Genomic DNA, 18,496 nt, shown 5'->3' on the forward strand with positions numbered 1-18,496 from the left:
GGGGAGGAGAGGGGACAGGGAATTTGAGGAGGGAGTTAAATGTCTGGAACAACCGATGAGGGCGATGGGCATTCGTGAAAGTAAGTATGGAGAAATCATTTTACCGGGCAGAGTTAAAGCACTCAAAGGTAAACTTGAAGTGGACAAAATCAGTCTTGATGTCTAGATTTCCGCCAGCAGCACTCAGCAGCTCATGCACAAGAGCGAAGGAGGACAGCAATCCAGGGCTGTGGGTTAGTGGAACGAGAATGATGAAGGGATAGAGGAGCAAGTGGGTTGAGTTCAGTAGAGACGGTGGTGTTGAGAGCATCATTTTGGTCATTAAGGGAAGATAGTATGGGTATGGAGGCTAAATGGGGCATGATGGGTTGAGAAAATTGGATGGGGTCAAAAGATTGGAGGTCTCTGTGAAGGAACAGCAAAGATTTGTGGGGAGGAGGTGTATGGGAGAGAAGGCAAGTGAGGAGGTTTAAGTCAAATAGAAGGATTTCAGAGTTGGTGAGGGTGGAGACTGTGCAGTGGCAAGAGATGATGACATTGAGCGTATGTCCGAGGTGGGATGGAGCAGGACGTCAGTGGAGCTGAGGAGTCATAGATGGCAGGCAGGTCATCAGAAATATCTAGGTGGATATTGAAGTCTCCAAGGATAGAGGACCATTATTAGTGACTGGAGTAGTGGTAGAGGCGGATTATAAGGGCTCCAAAGGAAGGCAAAGAAAGGAATAAATGGTATTACCACTTACCATTCTTTCCAGGAGGCAAAAGGATGTGGCCACTTTTACAGCTTCGTTCCTGTGTCCAAATTTACTCCTTTCCTCCTCCAGGCTGTTTTCCCAAAGACTAATTTTGGGGAGCCCATTTCTTGGATATTTTGAAAGAAGCCCAGAGAGCCACAAGAATCTCTGGAAGGGGACAGGTCAGAAGACTCACACTTGGTGAGTCACCATCAACTCCTTCCTCACTCCAGGTAAATTCCTTTACCGAAGATCTACTCAAAGATCAGTGGTATTTATTGAGCATCTGCTGTGAGCAGAGCACTGTACTAAGCACTTGGGAGAGTACAGCATAAATGGTAGACACATTCCCTACCCACAATGAGCTTACAGAACAAGACCCAGGATGTACTTTTCCTATGCATTTAAGATTGAACGTCCTTTTTTGGCCTTTTTTCTTTTCTATTCTCCCTCCTCCTCCGCACCTCACCTCTCTTTCCTCTTCCTCCCAGCTCCCTTTTGGGTGCTTGCTAAATCCCAAATACCATTTTACCCCAATAGAGAGGTCTTTCCTGAAGTTACTGAGCTCTTTTGAGCCCCCAAGCAGCAAGCTGAAAATTTCTGCTTTAAAAGCCATCTCTTGCTTCTCTATGTACTCTTTAACTCTCAAACTTTCCCAGAATCATAATCCCCTATAAAAAGCAGTAGGTACTGCTCTAATGCAAAGGTACATCTTGAAGAGTGCATCACAGTTGTGCCCCAATAATTCAGGACAACAGGGTGGTGATTAAGAAGAGTGCAAGAAAGTCAGAAACCTGACAAAGACCGTGGGAACTTCTTGCAGAGGCCTTGAAAATCCACCATTTGGGTATGCTTACTGGTCAGAACGAGCCCCAGCCACATAAGTCGCACAACGTAGGAGAATGAAATGAGGTAGCGGAGTACTGCAATTCAAAATGAAACCCAGTTCGCCTGGTTCATAGGCCAAAGGAAGGTGGGACACCGGTGTGAAATCTGCACAGCTGAAACTATATGATGATACGAGGGCCCCAACAATAGTGCAGGAACAGGAATTGGGGGGGAGAGGTAATTTAGCCACTGCTTCATAGCACTGTCTCTGAGTATGCAGGTGGAAATAGGAATTTCATTTAGAGGCACCAATTTTTCATTTTGAGGGCTTGGGGTAAACATAGGGTGGAAGTTTCCTCTGCCTTTCCCTTTCTTTCCAGCCTTTACTAGGGATTCCCCCCCCCCCCCAAAAAAAAATCCCTAGCCAGTGCTAAAAGCCAGATTCACCCCTAAAATCCCACCAAGCTCAAGGGAGAACCACCTCTGACCCAGCCCTGAAGTCCCCTGGAGGGGAAAAGGATGAAAGGAGCCCTATGCTTGCCTCCAAAAGCCCCTGCCAAGGATAAGACTAAAGTGATCAGAGGGGTTCCAATTGCCCATGCTGGAAATCCGAGGACAAGGCAGCCCCCATTCACCTCCAAGGGGCAAAGCAATCTAGCTCCTGCTGGCTACCCCGCACAAAAACCTAGGTGGATAAAGATAATATATAATAGTGATAATAGGAATTGTGGTATTTATTAAATACTATCTGTCAAGCACCATCCTAGGTGCTGGGGTAGATAGAAGATCATCAGGGCTCACGGTTTAAGTAGGAGGTAGAAGAGGTATTGAATCCCTGTTTTGCAAGATGAGGGGACTGAGGCACAGAGAAGTTAAGTCACTTGCCCAAGGTCAGCCAACAGGTAAGTGGCAGAGTCCATGGCTGCCCATTCTCTTCCACATCAAACAGAAACTCCTTAGCATTGGCTTTAAAGCCCTCAATCCCCTTGCCCCACCCTACCTCACCAATCTCCTACTATAACCCAGCCCACACACTCTGTTCCTCTAGTTCCAGATTCCTCACTGTGCCCTGATCTCCTCTATCTTGTCACTGCCCCCTTTTCCATGTCCTCCCCCTGGCCTGAAACTCCACCTTCAAAGCATTACTAAGGTCACATTTCCTCCAAGGGGCCTTTTCTGACTAAGCCCTCTTTTCCCCATCTCGCTCTCCCTTCTGCGACATTTAAGCAGCTCAATCTGTGACCTTTGGACATTTGATATTCTCTCCACCCCCAACTTCACAGCCCTTATGCACATATCTTTACATATTATATATTACTTATTTATTCATGTTAATGTCCGTCTCTCCCCCAGACTATAAGCTCGATATGGGCAGGGAACGTGCCTGCTAATTCTATTGTACTGGACTCTCCCAAGCACTGAGTACAGTGCTCTGCACATAGTAAGCACTTAATGAATACAACTGATTACTGCCCTAACAAGAAAATGCACCACCACCACCCAGTGCCGGAGTCTCTGCCATCAGATATTCCTTCCAACTAAAGAGAGTGCTATTTAGTGGATCCAACTGCTGGAAGTACGTGAAGCATGAACGAGTTCTCCACAAAGACAGAACCAATCAATTCTGGCAAACTCCAAATTTATTGCCATAGCAGAACTAAAGAGGAATTCTCACGGAAAAACCCGTCCCTTTCTTCATTTACCTGTCTTTATATTTGATCACAGCATCGACTATCTTCTTCATCTTTTTGGTGAGGTTTGGTGGGTTAGGAGAAAGTTTTTCAGCAGGAGGCCTGCCTCGTTTCTTTTGCTTTTTGCTATCGTCATCTTTATCCCGGCTGCGGGTGCTGGTAGTTGGAGTAGATGAACCAGTGTCGCTGTCGCGTTTGCGCTTACGGGATGATTTCTTTTGACGAACCTCCTCCTCTATTTCCTCCAGTGTGCCTTCTTCTATTGCCTTCATGGTAATGCAGTAAAACAAAACAACCACCATTAAGATGACAGAGAGAGAAAGAAGCAAAACTAATGTGCTAATTAATAAGCAAAACTGAGAGCAGGGACAGTTTACAGGATGCTTAAGCACTGCCAGTGAACTTTGTGTCAGCCTCACCCACAAATCAGCAGGCAAGCTCACTCTAGATCATGAAAGCAGCTTTGTACAACTCGCCTGTCTGCTCCCAGATCCAATAATAGTGATCAACCTCAAATAAGGTGCAGGGGGAAAGAAAAAAGAATCTCACTTCTCCAGGGATCATAACCTACTAGCCCAGAGAGCAAAATTCGTGACTAGGAACTGAATTTGCCTCAGTCTGTACAGTTTCCTATTAAGCCCCAGGTCCCTCTCCTGTGGCGGATATTACTTTTTCAGCAAGCAACTGTTTCTTCCTTGGCGAGAGGCTGTAACATATTTCATCCTTTATAAAGGGTCTTTTTTGCTCAGGAAACTGGTCTACTGCTATGGAACAAGTTTCTCACAAATTTTTCTCCCCAAGAATGAAAACCATCCTGGCAGACAGTGCTCTCCAGCACTACAATCAGTTTATTGGATTGTTTCAACCTCTTCCTTAATAACAATCCTTTGAAGCCTACAGAACAAATATAAATGTACAGATCTATGGGATATTTTGTGTTTTCAGATGCGCACATTTTAGCACATTTATCTTGAAGGTTGGAAATAATCAGCAAAGAAAAAAACATTAAAAGATACTTTTCAATGAAGGAAGCATAGGGTGTAAACTGGTCAAGCAGGTATTTTTGATTCTCATTAAACACGCACTCATCCCCCACCCCACAATTTCCAACTAAGCAAACTATATATCTGGTTCTTTTTTCGGGTGGGAATATTATCATCACTTCTAAACAAAGTTTACAAGGCCAGTAGATTCATAACTCTGCTTGCCAAAGTTCGATAACTTTTGAAGAAATGAATGATCAGAAGGGCCCTGGATAAAATCTCAGTGCCATCTGTAATCTGCTCCAAAATCAGGTTTTAAATGATTTAGTCCCAGTGGTTTTGTAATCCTGAGAGGGAAGTTTTGTAAATCCCTACAAGTTATACCCACATTAAATAGAAGTGGGGGAAAAAGGCAAGCTAAAAAAGACAAACAAAAACCCCTCCCTCAACTCCATGGCACCCTCCAGTTATCGCCTCATCTCCTTCTACCATTCCCCTCCAAACTGCTTGAGTGAGTTTTCTACAATCACTGTCTGCGCTTCCTCTCCTCCAACTCTCCCCTCAACCTACCGTAATCTGACTTCCGCCCCCTCCACTCCATGAAAATGGCCCTCTAAGGTCACCAATGCTTTCAAACACACCCATGTCTCCCCTACCCTAAAAAACTCTCCCTTGACCCCATGGCTCCCTCCAGTTACCGCCCCATCTCCCTCCTACCATTCCTCTCCAAACTCCTCGAGCAAGTTGTCTACACCTGCTCTATCAAATTTCTCTTCTCCAATTCACTCCTCGACCTCCTCCAATCTGGTTTCCATTCCCTTTATTCCACAACTCGCCGTGGGCAGGGAATGTGTCCATTTATTGTTGTATTGTACTCTCCCAAGCACTTAGTACAGTACTCTAAACACAGTAAGTGCTCAATACGATTGACTGATGACATCCTTCTTGCCAAATCCAATGGTCTCTACTCCATCATAATCCTCCTCAATTTTTCTGCTGCCTTTGACATAACGGACCATCCCCTTCTCTGGGAAAGATTTATCTAAACTTGGCTTCATTGACACTGTTCTCTCAAGATTCTCCTACTTCTCTGGCTGCTCTTTCTCAGTCTTTTTCGCCAGCTCTGCCTCCACTTCCCAACCCTTAACTGTGGAGGTCCCTCAAGGCTCAGTTCTGGGTCCCCTTCTCCTCTCCATCTACACCCACTCCCCTTGGAGAATTCATTTGCTCCCATGAGAAGCAGCAGGGCTCAGTGGAAAGAGCACAGGCATTGGAGTCAGAGGTCATGGGTTCAAATCCCGGCTCCGCCAATTGTCAGCTGTGTGACTTTGGGCAAGTCACTCAACTTCTCTGTGCCTCAGTTACCTCATCTGTAAAATTGGGATTAAGACTGTGAGCCCCCTGAGGGACAACCTGATCACCTTGTAACCTCCCCAGCGCTTAGAACAGTGCTTTGTACATAGTAAGCGCTTAATAAATGCCATTATTATTATTATTATGGCTTTAACTACCATCACTCCAGGGATGATTCCCAAATCCACCTCTCTAGCCCTGACCTCTCTCCTCTGCAGCTTTGTATACTGTCCTGCCGAGACCTCAAACTTAACATGCCCAAAACGGATCTCATCTTCCCACCCAAACCCTGTCCTTCCTGAGATTTTCCCATTTCTGTAGACCCTGCCTCACGAGCCCATAATTATCCTCATCTGTCCCATTCAACCGGCAAATTCAATGTCATAAAATCCTGTTGGTTCTACCTTCACATCATCTCTAGGACCCGACCTTTCCTCTCCACCCAAACTGCTACCACGCTGATCCAATCACTTATCCTATCCCGCCTTGCCTATTGCCTCAGCCTCCTTGCTGACCTCCCTGCCTCCTGTATCGCCCCTCTCCAGTCCGTATCTCGCTCTGCTCACCTGGCTCACTTTTCTGAAAAACCCATTCAGTCTACATCTCTGCACTCCTCAAAAACCTCCAATGGTTATCCATCTACCTCCACATCAAAACAGAAACTCCTTTCCATTGGCTTTAAGGAAAGCAGCTCTCTCCGTCCTACCTCGCTAATCTACTACAACCGAATCAGCACAACTTTGCTTCTCTGACACCTCCCCCTCTACTCACTGTACTTTGATTTAGTCTATCCTGCCATCGCCTCCTTGCCTACATCCTTGCCTACAGTCTACTACTCTCCCCACCTTCAAAACCCTCCTAAAATCCCAACTCCTCCAAGAGTCCTTTCCCTGAGTAAGCCCTCATTTCCCCTACCTGCCCTCCTGCTCTGCGTCACCTACACATTTGATTGACAGTGTGCTCCTTATGCACTTTGCCCCAGCCCCACTGCACGTGTGTACATATCCTTATGCTCTACTCTTTCATTCAAATTTATTGAGCATTTACTGTGCGCAGAGCACTGTACTAAGCACTTGGAAAGTACAATTTAGCAATAGAGAGAGACAATCCCTGCCCACAACGGGTTTACAGTGTAGAAGGGATGTCCCTATTAATCTTCATGCCTGTCTTCCCCTGTCAACTACGCTCTCTGTGGGCTGGGATCTTTTCTACCAACTCTATTGGCTTCTACTTTCTCTAAGGGCTTAGTACAGTGAGCGCTCAGTAAATACCTCTCCAGCCCCGACCTCTCTCCTCTGCAGCTTCAGAACTCCTCAATGAGTAAGGTGGGTCAGTGGTTTGACATATGTGAAAAGGCACCAGTCGATTAATTGGTTGCTCAAAGCTTATTGAGACTGCGATTAGAGACAATTATGCAAAGTGTCCTTTAAGATGGCCGGCTGTCAGATTTCCATGAAACACCACCGATGGAGTCCTGAAAGTCACTTTCCCTCGTACCGAGGGGAGGTTTTCTCTCAGCACAAACTAAGGTCCTTCTGGCCAGTTTTAAGTGATCGCAAAATGAAGCAGTCACCTACAGTATATACCTTGAGCCACTGCTTCTCAGTCAGGGAGTCGCTGTAGTCCACTTCTTTACGATGGCGGGAACCGCGGCCAAACATTTTTTCTTCCTCCTCTTCACAGGTCAGCCTCTCCACTTCAGCATCATCCTTAATAATCCAAGAAGGAAGCTCATCTTCCTCCATCAGGCGTGGCTTTCTTTTGGGATTGCGGGCTTCCTCCCGTCTGCGGTCCAGATCCATGCGCTTTACATAGTGAAAGTGGGGCAGAGGCCACAGGGACAGTTAGCATGGTCATTAAAGGGGGTCCCTGGCCACTTCTACTCCAATCTGGAAACCTTACTGGGTTGAAATACAACTGCAAACGCAAAACGCCCAGAAACCGAGTCAGAAGCAGCATTGGCCTAGTGGGTAGAGCCCAGGCCTGAGAGTCAGAAGAACCTGGGTTCTAATCCCGACTCTGCCACTTGTCTGCTGCTGTGTGACTTGGGGCAAGTCACTTCACATCTCTATGCCTCGGTTACCTCATCTATAAAATGGGACGAAGACAGTCCAATGTAGGACATGGACTGTGTCCAACCTGATTAGCTTGTATCTAGCCCAGTGCTTAGTACAATTCCTGGCACATAGTCAATGCCTTTTAGACTGTGAGCCCACTGTTGGGTAGGGACTGTCTCTATATGTTGCCAATTTGTACTTCCCAAGCGCTTAGTACAGTGCTCTGCACACAGTAAGCGCTCAATAAATACGATTGATGATGATGATGATACCTCCCCATCCCTCCACTCCCGCACTCCCCCAACCCCCCCACCAAAAAAGAGATGCACCGCCTCTATTTTAAACAACTCCAAAGGAGAAACTTTGGTTTCAAAATAATTTCAGTTCATTGCTCTTCCCCCCACCCCCCACAAAGCCCGAGTGAGTACAGTGCCGAGGGGATCTCAATCCGATAACAGATGAAGTCAAACAAGGTTCATATGTACATTAGAGCTCTCAGATCTGCAGCTGCCAATCTCCTATGACCAGTTCATTCTCTAGGCCTCAGTTACCTCATCTGTAAAATGGGGATTGAGCCTGGGAGCCCTATGCGGAACAGGGACTGTGTACGACCCGATTATCTTGTATCCCCCCCAGCGTACAGTGCCTGACGCAGAGTAAACGCTTAACAAATACCAGTTATCAACATTAACCTCCCCCGTCCCCACAGTAGTGGGGGGCTTTCTACTAAAGAGCAAATCCGGCCCTCCGTTCCGAATCCAACTTCCATCTAGAGACAAGAGGTGCCACGAGAATCCTGGAGATGCAAGGGCACTGGAGGGGAATTTTAATGTCCTCCCTAAGAGCCTGAAATTTCAAAATCATTTCCACCCCCACTGAAAAGAAATGCTGCAAAGCCCGGTAAATAAACAGGCTGCTCAGAAAGTGTAGGCTCTGCCCATCAAGCACATTCAAATCACAGGGACAGAGATATTGTTCAAGGGTCAGGCACGAGTGTCCCTTTATTACAAGGAGGGATGGCGCCAGAAGTACAGACCCATATCTGGCACGGTCCTGGAAGTCAGGGGACCCGGGTTCTAATCCCAGCTCTGCCACATCTGCTGCGTGACCTTGGGCAAGTCACTTCACTCCTCTGCGCCTCAGTTCCCTCACCTGTAAAATGGGGACTGAGACTGTGAGCCCCTCACGGGACAGGGACCGTCTCCAATCTGATTAATTTATTAGTAATAAATTAGTAATTTATTAGTACAGTGCCGGGCACATAGTAAGCGCTCACTCTGGATAAAGAGACCATTGTTTTCTGAAGCATTTTCCCTTCCCAAATTTTCTAGGGCACGGAAAGTTACAAGCACCACCCCCTTGCAGATTCTTAACCAGACACAGGAAAAGCATACATCCGTAGCGTTTACGAACACGGAGCTTTCCTTCGGCTTCACGGCAATGCCACTGTCGGGGCTCTACGTACACTACTTCTTTATTCCTCACGCCTGCCGATCTATTCACCTTGCCATGCTCTTGCTATTCCCGGTTGTGTATCCCTGCCCTTCCCCCTGCAGTTGTAAGCAACCTCCCCTCTCCCCCAATTTGGACCATCCTCGAAGATCCTTGAAGGCAGAGACCGTCTACTATCGTGCTCTCCCAAGGCCTTACTTATTTATTCTTCCTGTTTACCGACCTATTCACCTTGCCATTTTCCTGGCTATTCCTGGTTGTACCCTTGCTCTTCCTCCTGCGCTTGTAAGCAACTGCCCCTCTCTCCCCTTTGGACTGTCACGACCCTCAAAGGCGTATTGGTCTGCCCATCGGCGGTATTCACCGAGCCCCTAATCCCGCGCTCTCTACTCATGCCACTGACGACTTACGCGCATCCCGCCACACTTACCATGAAAAGGTCAAACTCCTCTTCGTGTCGCGCAATCATCTGGTTAACCGTTTCATCATCGGGAACCTCGTCTTCTTCCTAGAAGATTGCAGAACCTTAATTCAACTGACAAAATGCCCCGGGCGTGGAAGTGGTTGGAACTGACACCGACAGTCTTTACCACCTGACAGCTATTCGGTGGTCCATGGGAAATGAGTTGGTGGTTTCCGTCCAGTTTCCAGTGGACACGTATCCACATCGCAACAAAAAACACACACATACACACACGCACACACACCAGATTTGGCCCCCTTGCTGGCCACCTCAGCAGAGAAGCCAAGGATTGAATGGGCATGGAGACTGAACTACCCCTCTCACCTTTAGAGGTGGTTCCTCCAAGTCGGGGTTGAGGCACATTGGCGGAGGGGCAGTGTGGGCGAAGCTTGCACTGCCGCTGCCCGTGCTGTGTCTGCTCTGTGGATAAATAGAGGACTTCAGTCTCCAGGGCTGTCAATCCGGCATCTTTCACCAGCACTAAAAATCACTTTCAAGAAAATCAAGTACTCATCCTCTTTCCTTTCAGCCCACACTCCCTTTACTCCAGGGATGCAAAAAAATAAGAGAGCAAAAAAAAATATATATATATATATATATATGTATATATATCAAAAAAAAAATGAAAGCTGCCCATGCATTCACCATTCACACGTGGGAGGACGGAAGGAAGGAGTGTGCAGAGTTTTTTTACCTCATCCTGCTCCTCGTGCTCTAGAATCGCTTGCAGGAAAGCTCTTCTTTCGTGGCTGGAGGACTTCTGGTCAAACATACCAGCCTGGATCACTTTCTGATCAACGTTCAGCTTGTACTTGGCTGCTGCTAGGATCTTCTCTTCCACACTATTGACCGTGCAGAGACGGAGGACACGTACCTCGTTCTGCTGCCCAATACGATGGGCTCGGTCCTGGGCTTGCAAGTCCTGCAACGAGGAATTGTTTGCCGATCAGTTTCACCCAACTCTCACCAAGACAAGTATTTGATTCTGCCTCCACAAAAGGGAACATCTGGCACCCCGAACGGCCTGGCCGAACTTCATCGCTCCAGGTGGAAATGGCCCCAGTGAACGAGAGATTAACAGGACAGTGAATTTGGGCTAAGGTGCTGCTTGGTGAGGGGAAGAGAGAGAGAGAGGAATGTAGAAGGTAACGTTCTTCCTTCAAAGTGGATGACTGATAATGAAGCAGGGTCTGAGGTTCCTCAGAGACTCTGAACGGATCTTAGTGTTTCCAGGGGACAACAGCACAGTCTGCCGTTATTCTGTCCCATACGCTGTCAGGATGTGGGTGTTTTCACCCGAGTTGTCCCTTGCCGTCTTTCTTGGGGGACACTGGCAATAGACCAACCCCCTTGCCCCCCCACCAAGAAAAACAAAAAGCAAGAAAAGCTTTGTCCAGCGTGTTGGATACTGAAGATGAATATTTGTTTTCATACCTTACCCTCTTCCACGGCTGCACAGAATGGCCCTTCCCCTCCACTACGATTAAGAACATTAAAATAGGCTGCTCAGTTATCAACAGCATAGATTCCGACTCATGAAATTACATATCCATGTTACATCTAAAAGCCTGGTCAGGCAATAACATGAGCAGAAATGATTTGTAAAGATCTAGAAAATGGGTGAAAAGGGAGACAAGTGATCAATCAATCGAGAATATTTACTGAGCGCTTACTCTATACTTGGGTAGTTGATATGGTCCCTGTCCTTGGGGTGGGAGGGGAAGACAGACACTAAAATAAATTACAGGTTGTGGAAGCAACAGAGTTTAAACGTGCTGTGGGGGAAGGGATGGAGCGAGTAATACTCAATAATACTCAATAATTCTCAATATTACTACTACTACTACTACTACTAATAATAATAATACTCAATAAATACGATTGAGTACTTAAATGTCTAGCGAGCAATGACTCGAGTGCATAGATGATACAGTGTGTGTTTGTGTGTGATGAGGGGGGGAGAGGGGCAAGAGATTAGTCATGGAGGCCTCCCGCAGGAGATGTGATTTTAGAAGGGCTCTGAGTATTGGTGTGCCCATCAGTGGTATTTACTGAGCACTTACTGGGCGCAGGACACTGTACAAAGCACTTAGGAGATGATAATGCAATAGATTTGGCAGACACCATCCCTGCCCTCAAGGAGCTTACAACCCAGTGGGAGAGACCAGATACTTTTAAGAAAAAAAAGGACAGTTAAGGGAGGCAGCAGAGTATACGGATAGGGAGATAAGTGTGGCAGGGGGTGGGGTGACTCTCAAAGTGCTTAAGGAATACAGGGCCGAGTGCATTGCTGACACAGAAGAGAGGGCAAATAGAGTGGGGATTGGGGGAGAGGGTGGTCGGGGAAGGCTTCCTGAAGGAGATGTGATTTTAATAGGGCTTTGAAGATGGGGAGATTGATGGCCTGCTGGATAGGAAATTGGGGAGGTGCTCCAGGCAGGAGGGAGGGTGTGAACAAGTCGCTGGCAAGACGGATGTGAGAGGGGCCCAGTGAGTAGGTTGGCATCAGAGGACCAAGTGTTTGGGCTGGGTTGTAGGAGAGAGGGGGCCGACTGTGTGCCTTTAAGCCAACGGTGAAGAGTTTCTACTTGACACAGAGAGGAGTGGGCAATTAGCGTCTCAGGCATGCACAGAATACGGTTTTAGAAAACCTGTCCTGGCAGCAGAGTGAAGTGTGGACTAGAGAGGGGAGAGGTTGGAGGCTGGGTGGGGAACGCAGGAATTAAGTGAGCCCCAAACACGCACTGGGCTTTACACTTCATATCAATTCATTAATCAATCATTTGTATTTATTGAGTGCTTCCTGTGTGCAGAGCACACAGAGTTCTAAATGCTCGGGAGAGTACAATATAACAGAGTTGGTAGACCCGTTCCCCTTCACATCTTCTTAAAAAGGCAGCAAAAGTTTATCTGTTTTTTTACCACTTGGGTGCACAGGGAGGAAAAGAGGCTAAATCTCAGACTCTCTAATTCCTGTGGCAAAGATGGTCTTTCTCTCATTTATGACATCACTTTACATCAAACGAGAGCCTTCAAACGGCAGAGTTTTTTTTGACTCAAAAACGTAAAGATTCTGGTGGCGGGACTAGAATCCAGGTCGTCTATGTGCCCACAGGCAAGTGATTTAATCTTTCACCTCCAGGTTTCATCATTTGTAAAATGAGGGATTCTATCTGTCCCTAACTTGCTCGCAGAAAAACCTGGCAGGAATAATACATAAGATTACATGTAAGAAGAACTTTCATACAATGAGAGCCTCTTTGGAGGTCTACATCAAGTCAGATACATGTGGGTGGTTCAGGGCATCCTTAATAAAATGAATAATTTATCTGCATGTGAATCAACTAAGCTATTTCAGAGAAAGCTGCTATGCCAATGCCATCTTATTTGCCATCTCCTTTCTGTCAGAAGACAGATTTTCCTTTTGAAATCTCTGAACCAGAAATCTATTTACTTAGCTTAATTGGTTTTCTTTTTTTACCTGGTGAGGATTCCAGTCACTGTCAAAAATGATCACAGTATCAGCGGACTGAAGGTTCAGCCCCAGCCCCCCAGCCCGAGTGCTCAGCAGAAAAATGAAATATTCAGAGCCTGGCTCATTGAAGGTTTTTAGCAACATGCCACGATCTTCAGCTTTAGTGGTTCCTGGTGGGGGAATGGAAGATAAGAGACATATCTTGAGGCATAACTCCAGGAAAAGACAGACGACTCTCAATAAAAATCACCCATAACTGATGTGCCCACGTATTTGCACTTTAAAAAGGGTTTCACCCAGGTAATTGTCTCTACAGAAATAAAGAACCCAGAAGGTCATTTGGGGAAAGCAGATGAGCCATGTCTGCTTTGGACTGAAATGTACACTTTTAAAAAAATGACATTTTAAGCACTTCCTAGGTGCCAGGCAGTGTATGCACAGACCCAAGATAATCAGGTTGGACATAGTCCATGTCCCGCACAGGGCTCTCAGTCTTTTCTTTTCCTTAATGGTAATTGTTAAGCACTCATGTGCCAGGCACTGTACTAAGCGCTGGGGCAGATACAAGATAATCCTGTTGGACACCGTCCACTGTTCCACATGGGGCTCAGGGCACTAATCCTCATTTTACAGATGGGGTAACTGGGGCACACGAAATGACTTGCCCAAGGTCACACAGCAGACAAGCGGCAGAGTCGGGACTAGAAACCCAGGTCCTCCAACTCCTGGGCCCGTCCTCTTAACGCTAGGTCACGCTGCTTCCCAAGTGCGTGTGATATACACTTTATATTGCTAATTAATCCCACTGGAATGGCACACACAAGAAAATACCGAAAAATCCCAGTTAGTGCTCAACTGGCTCCAAATAAAATATTAAGCGAAAATGTGCCAGAGTATAATTTGCCCACAGCAAATGATGTAAAGTGCATCAAATGTGTTCCAAGTACAAAAAATTGTCCAAAATATTTACACAGTAGTAACCCAGTAGTTAACATTAATGTACACAATCCAACTGAAATGTAAATGCAGTCCAAGAAAAAGAACCCAAACCAAAAAACTTCGAGGTTACCCAAGTCCAGACACTTCAGTCAAACCTAACTGCCCGGCTTTAGCTCTGTCTGCAGCCCTGGACGTGGGTTTCGATCCTTCCTTTCCCAAAGTCTCTGCTCCACGAACCATCCGGCATCCCTGCTGCCTCGTAGCTGACTGATCTGTTTGTATTATTTGGGATTTGCTCTGGTCACTCTGTACTGTATCTATTTTATGGGTAACTTCAACGCGATGCTGCCTCGTGGCTGACTGATCCGTTTGGATTATTTGGGATTTGCTCTGGTCACTCTGTACTGTTATCTATTCTATGGGTAACTTCAACGCGATGCTACCTCGTGGCTGACTGATCTGTTTGGATTATTTGGGATTTGCTCTGGTCACTCTGTACTGTATCTATTTTATGGGTAACTTCAATGCGAAATCTGGGGGTGGGTGTTCCAAGTATCCCCACAAAGAACGCCCGGCTACTGCTCAGCCCATGGACTTTGAGCGGCACGTATGGCCCGGCACGCCTACGGGCTCCGAAGAGAGACCAGAGACCTTCCGGCTCAGGGTGACCAGAGGCACAATCCAAACTCTTTAAATCCCAGGCCTCTACTTGGGGGGGCTAGGTGGAAGCTGGCCTGGAGTAGGCCAAAAGTCACAAAACTGAGGCCAGTGCAGATCCCTTAGCAAAATGCATACCTCAAGGTACTTCCCCCTTGAGAAACCAGAGGTCTAAAGAAAACAATTTTAGGCCGTGTCTCCATCAGTGGAATGAAGCAGACCCGGGTATTGCTCCGGATGGTTTGTGATTGCCACAGCGAACCGAGGCCAAAGTTATCGGCTAGGGTGGTGTCATAATCAGTTTAGGTTCGGGCCAAGACGGCTCAAACCTGCTTTCGATAAAAGACTCCTTTAGTTGCCAGGTCTCCCCCAGTTCTTTTAGTGCTGGTCTTACTACTGCTTTAGAGTAAGCAGCACATTACCTGACTTCAGTAATGCTGTAATGTATATATGTCCCTTCAAGGCCCTGCTGAGAGCTCACCTCCTCCAGGAGGCCTTCCCAGACTGAGCCCCTTCCTTCCTCTCCCCTTCGTCCCCCTCTCCAGCCCCCCATCTTACCTCCTTCCCTTCCCCACAGCACCTGTATATATGTATATATGGTTGTACATATTTATTACTCTATTTATTTATTATTTTGCTTGTACATATCTATCCTATTTATTTTATTTTGTTGGTATGTTTGGTTTTGTTCTCTGTCTCCCCCTTTTAGACTGTGAGCCCACTGTTGGGTAGGGACTGTCTCTATATGTTGCCAATTTGTACTTCCCAAGCGCTTAGTACAGTGCTCTGCACATAGTAAGAGCTCAATAAATACGATTGATGATGATGATGATTACCTTACTTCAGTAATGTTGTAATGTATATATGTATATATGTCCTGTATATATGTATATATGTTTGTACATATTTATTACTCTATTTATTTTATTGGTACATATCTATTCTATTTATTTTATTTTGTTGGTTTGTTTGGTTTTGTTCTCTGTCTCCCCCTTTTAGACTGTGAGCCCACTCTTGGGTAGGGACTGTCTCTATATGTTGCCAATTTGTACTTCCCAAGCGCTTAGTACAGTGCTCTGCACATAGTAAGCGCTCAATAAATACGATTGATGATGATGATGTATATATGTCCTGTATATATGTATATATGTTTGTACACATTTATTACTCTATTTATTTATTTATTTTATTTGTACATATCTATTCTATTTATTTGATTTTGTTAGTATGTTTGGTTTTGTTCTCTGTCTCCCCCTTTTAGACTGTGAGCCCACTGTTGGGTAGGGACTGTCTCTATATGTTGCCAATTTGTACTTCCCAAGCGCTTAGTACAGTGCTCTGCACATAGTGAGCGCTCAATAAATACGATTGATGATGATGAGAGGGAGTGCGGGTGGGGGGGGACGGGAGAGAAGAGGAGGCTAAATCTCAGCCAGGGTTTCCTGTATTTTTAGTGCTGCAATTTCTTGACTAGTTGCAAAACAACCAGGAGAAAGGTTCCCATGTTTCTTCAGACTAGGCCCCCATTTCGTTTGACAAACTGCAAAGGTGTTACAAAGTGACACTGTTTTGTCAATTTGGGGCATTCAGGTACTGGAAAAGGGCACCCATCAGCTTCAAGCATAAGGAAATTCAATTATGAGAAGAAAGGAAAATTTCCAATCTACTTTGGGCCAACTCTGATCAGAAGAGCTTTAGGCAACAATTCAGAACGTATCCAGTAATCAAATGCAAATTAAGTCCTTCCTGCTTTCCTCCTACTTATCACCAGGCATAGCTAAGATGGATTACTACCACTTGAGTTCGTGTGGGGCCATTTTTCTTTTGAGACTTTCTAATTAGCTCCATTGGCAAAAGGAGACAGGATGCACTTATCCACCTCAAAACACTCAACAACCAGCAGAGAGGAGCAGGGCCCAGTGAACAGTCCATGAATCAGGAGACCTCATTTCTACACACTGACCTGTTTTACGCACCTAAGGCAGGCCACCATTTTCACGTGCCTTGGTTTTCTCATACACAAAATGGCACCAATGTTCCCTCTTAAGGGACATGTATATATGTATATATGTTTGCACATATTTATTACTCTATTTATTTATTTTACTTGTACATATCTATTCTATTTATTTTATTTTGTTAGTATGTATGTTTCTACATATTTATTACTCTATTTATTTATTTTACTTGTACATATCTATTCTATTTATTTTATTTTGTTAGTGTGTTTGGTTTTGTTCTCTGTCTCCCCCTTTTAGACTGTGAGTCCACTGTTGGGTAGGGACTGTCTCTATATGTTGCCAATTTGTACTTCCCAAGCGCTTAGTACAGTGCTCTGCACACAGTAAGCACTCAATAAATACGATTGATGATGATGATGACATAGACAATCATCATCATCATCATGGTATTTGTTAAGTGTTTACTATGCACCGAGCACTGTTCTAAGCGCTGGGGTAGATACAACATAATCAGGTTGGACACGGTCCCTGTCCCACAGGGGCCTCACAGATTTAGTTCCCCATTTTACCAATGAGGTAACAGAGGGACAGAGAAGTTAAATGACTTGCCCAGGGTCATACAGCAGACGAGCGGCAGAGCTGGGATTAGAACCCACGTCCGCTGTCTCCCAAGCCTGTGCTCTTGCCATTAGGCCATGCTGCTTGTCTGGGAATCCCTTTCAGGAACAGGGAGAAAGGTGCTCCATCGAACTCACCATCGAGCCTGAGGTATTTGAAGCCACGATATGCAAAATAATCTTCCATGATAGTCATGAGGGAGGTCATCTGACAGAACAGGAGGACTTTGTGGTTGGTAGCACGTAGCTTGGGAAGAATTCTGTCCAAGAGTTCGAATTTGCCGGAGGCTCGGTATAAATCAAGCCTGGTGTGTAAAAGAAATTCAAAAACTGTGAAATACTGTGAAATACCACGACATTAGAAACAAAGCCCTCTCAAAGCGGGAAGAGGAGATGATTGATTCTCCATGCTCACTTAAATACTTTCTGGAATGGTCAGCATCGAGTCTTACGCAAGATGGCATTTAAAGAAGATGCCACAGAAGCTAAGGCCACAGATCAATGATAAAGCAGACCATCTGCACTGGGTTAAAATTATTTCAATGCAGTCCCGGACGTTATAGTCAAACTAACCATTTAAAAGAAGGTCAAATGTGAAAATGCGAACAAATTTCATTGGAAAAGCCCCAAATTAGTATTTGCCTTACCCTTGGACAATGCCTCCAGTAAACCCTAGGTGTTCGGAAAACGATTCCTGCGGCCAAAAAAAGAAAACGCTTTATTCCCCACAGACGGAAAAACCTTCACCCGCTTATGAGTCTGACCCACCCCTATGAAACCACCCAGCGTCTCGCCATGAAGTCAAGAAACTGTAATGTCCCTCCACTTAAGGCAGACACTGGTGCAAGACAGTCTTAAAAGGACAATACAATGATTATTCATTTTCCAATGAATTTTCCCCCAAGTGTATCTCTGCAATTGAGATGAGAAAAACGCGCAGAAATTTCTATTATTAAAAGGACAGATCCTCCGCAAATGGAGGGCTGACCCCCACACCGCACCCCACCACAAAAAATCCACTGTTTTGAAGAGATCCAAATATTACACATGGCACAGCACATATAAAAAGCTTTCACTCTATTTTGACTATGAAGAGGAGGGTACCCTATCCTCACTTCACTTCTCAGTTTCCTCATCTGTGAAACGGCACTTCAGTGCCTGTTGTTCTTCCTCCTTAGACTGGGTTTGCCACATTGGCCAGAGACTGTGTCCAACCTGATCTTATCTCGACCCCAGGGCTTAACAGATGCCATGACTATTATTACCATTACTACTACCACCTGCAA

General features: G+C 45.7%; 1 protein-coding gene across 4 annotated transcripts in view; it reads right to left on the minus strand.

Moving 5' to 3' along the window:
- SMARCA4 (SWI/SNF related, matrix associated, actin dependent regulator of chromatin, subfamily a, member 4) overlaps positions 1 to 18,496 on the minus strand; it is an 86,244-nt gene that overhangs the window by 12,643 nt on the left and 55,105 nt on the right. For 2 of the 4 annotated variants that reach the window (XM_038771413.1, XM_038771414.1), the window contains 8 exons: positions 17,858 to 17,904; positions 17,349 to 17,515; positions 13,043 to 13,206; positions 10,256 to 10,483; positions 9,886 to 9,981; positions 9,529 to 9,606; positions 7,176 to 7,394; positions 3,266 to 3,519 (listed from right to left, as the gene is read on the minus strand). In XM_038771413.1, coding sequence (XP_038627341.1) covers positions 3,266 to 3,519; positions 7,176 to 7,394; positions 9,529 to 9,606; positions 9,886 to 9,981; positions 10,256 to 10,483; positions 13,043 to 13,206; positions 17,349 to 17,515; positions 17,858 to 17,904 — 1,253 coding nt within the window. The remainder of the gene's footprint in view (positions 1 to 3,265; positions 3,520 to 7,175; positions 7,395 to 9,528; positions 9,607 to 9,885; positions 9,982 to 10,255; positions 10,484 to 13,042; positions 13,207 to 17,348; positions 17,516 to 17,857; positions 17,905 to 18,496) is intronic. The other 2 variants (XM_038771416.1, XM_038771415.1) reach the window with 1 other exon arrangement.

Source organism: Tachyglossus aculeatus, chromosome X2 (genome assembly GCF_015852505.1).
Source record: "Tachyglossus aculeatus isolate mTacAcu1 chromosome X2, mTacAcu1.pri, whole genome shotgun sequence".
Lineage (NCBI taxonomy): Eukaryota > Metazoa > Chordata > Mammalia > Monotremata > Tachyglossidae > Tachyglossus > Tachyglossus aculeatus.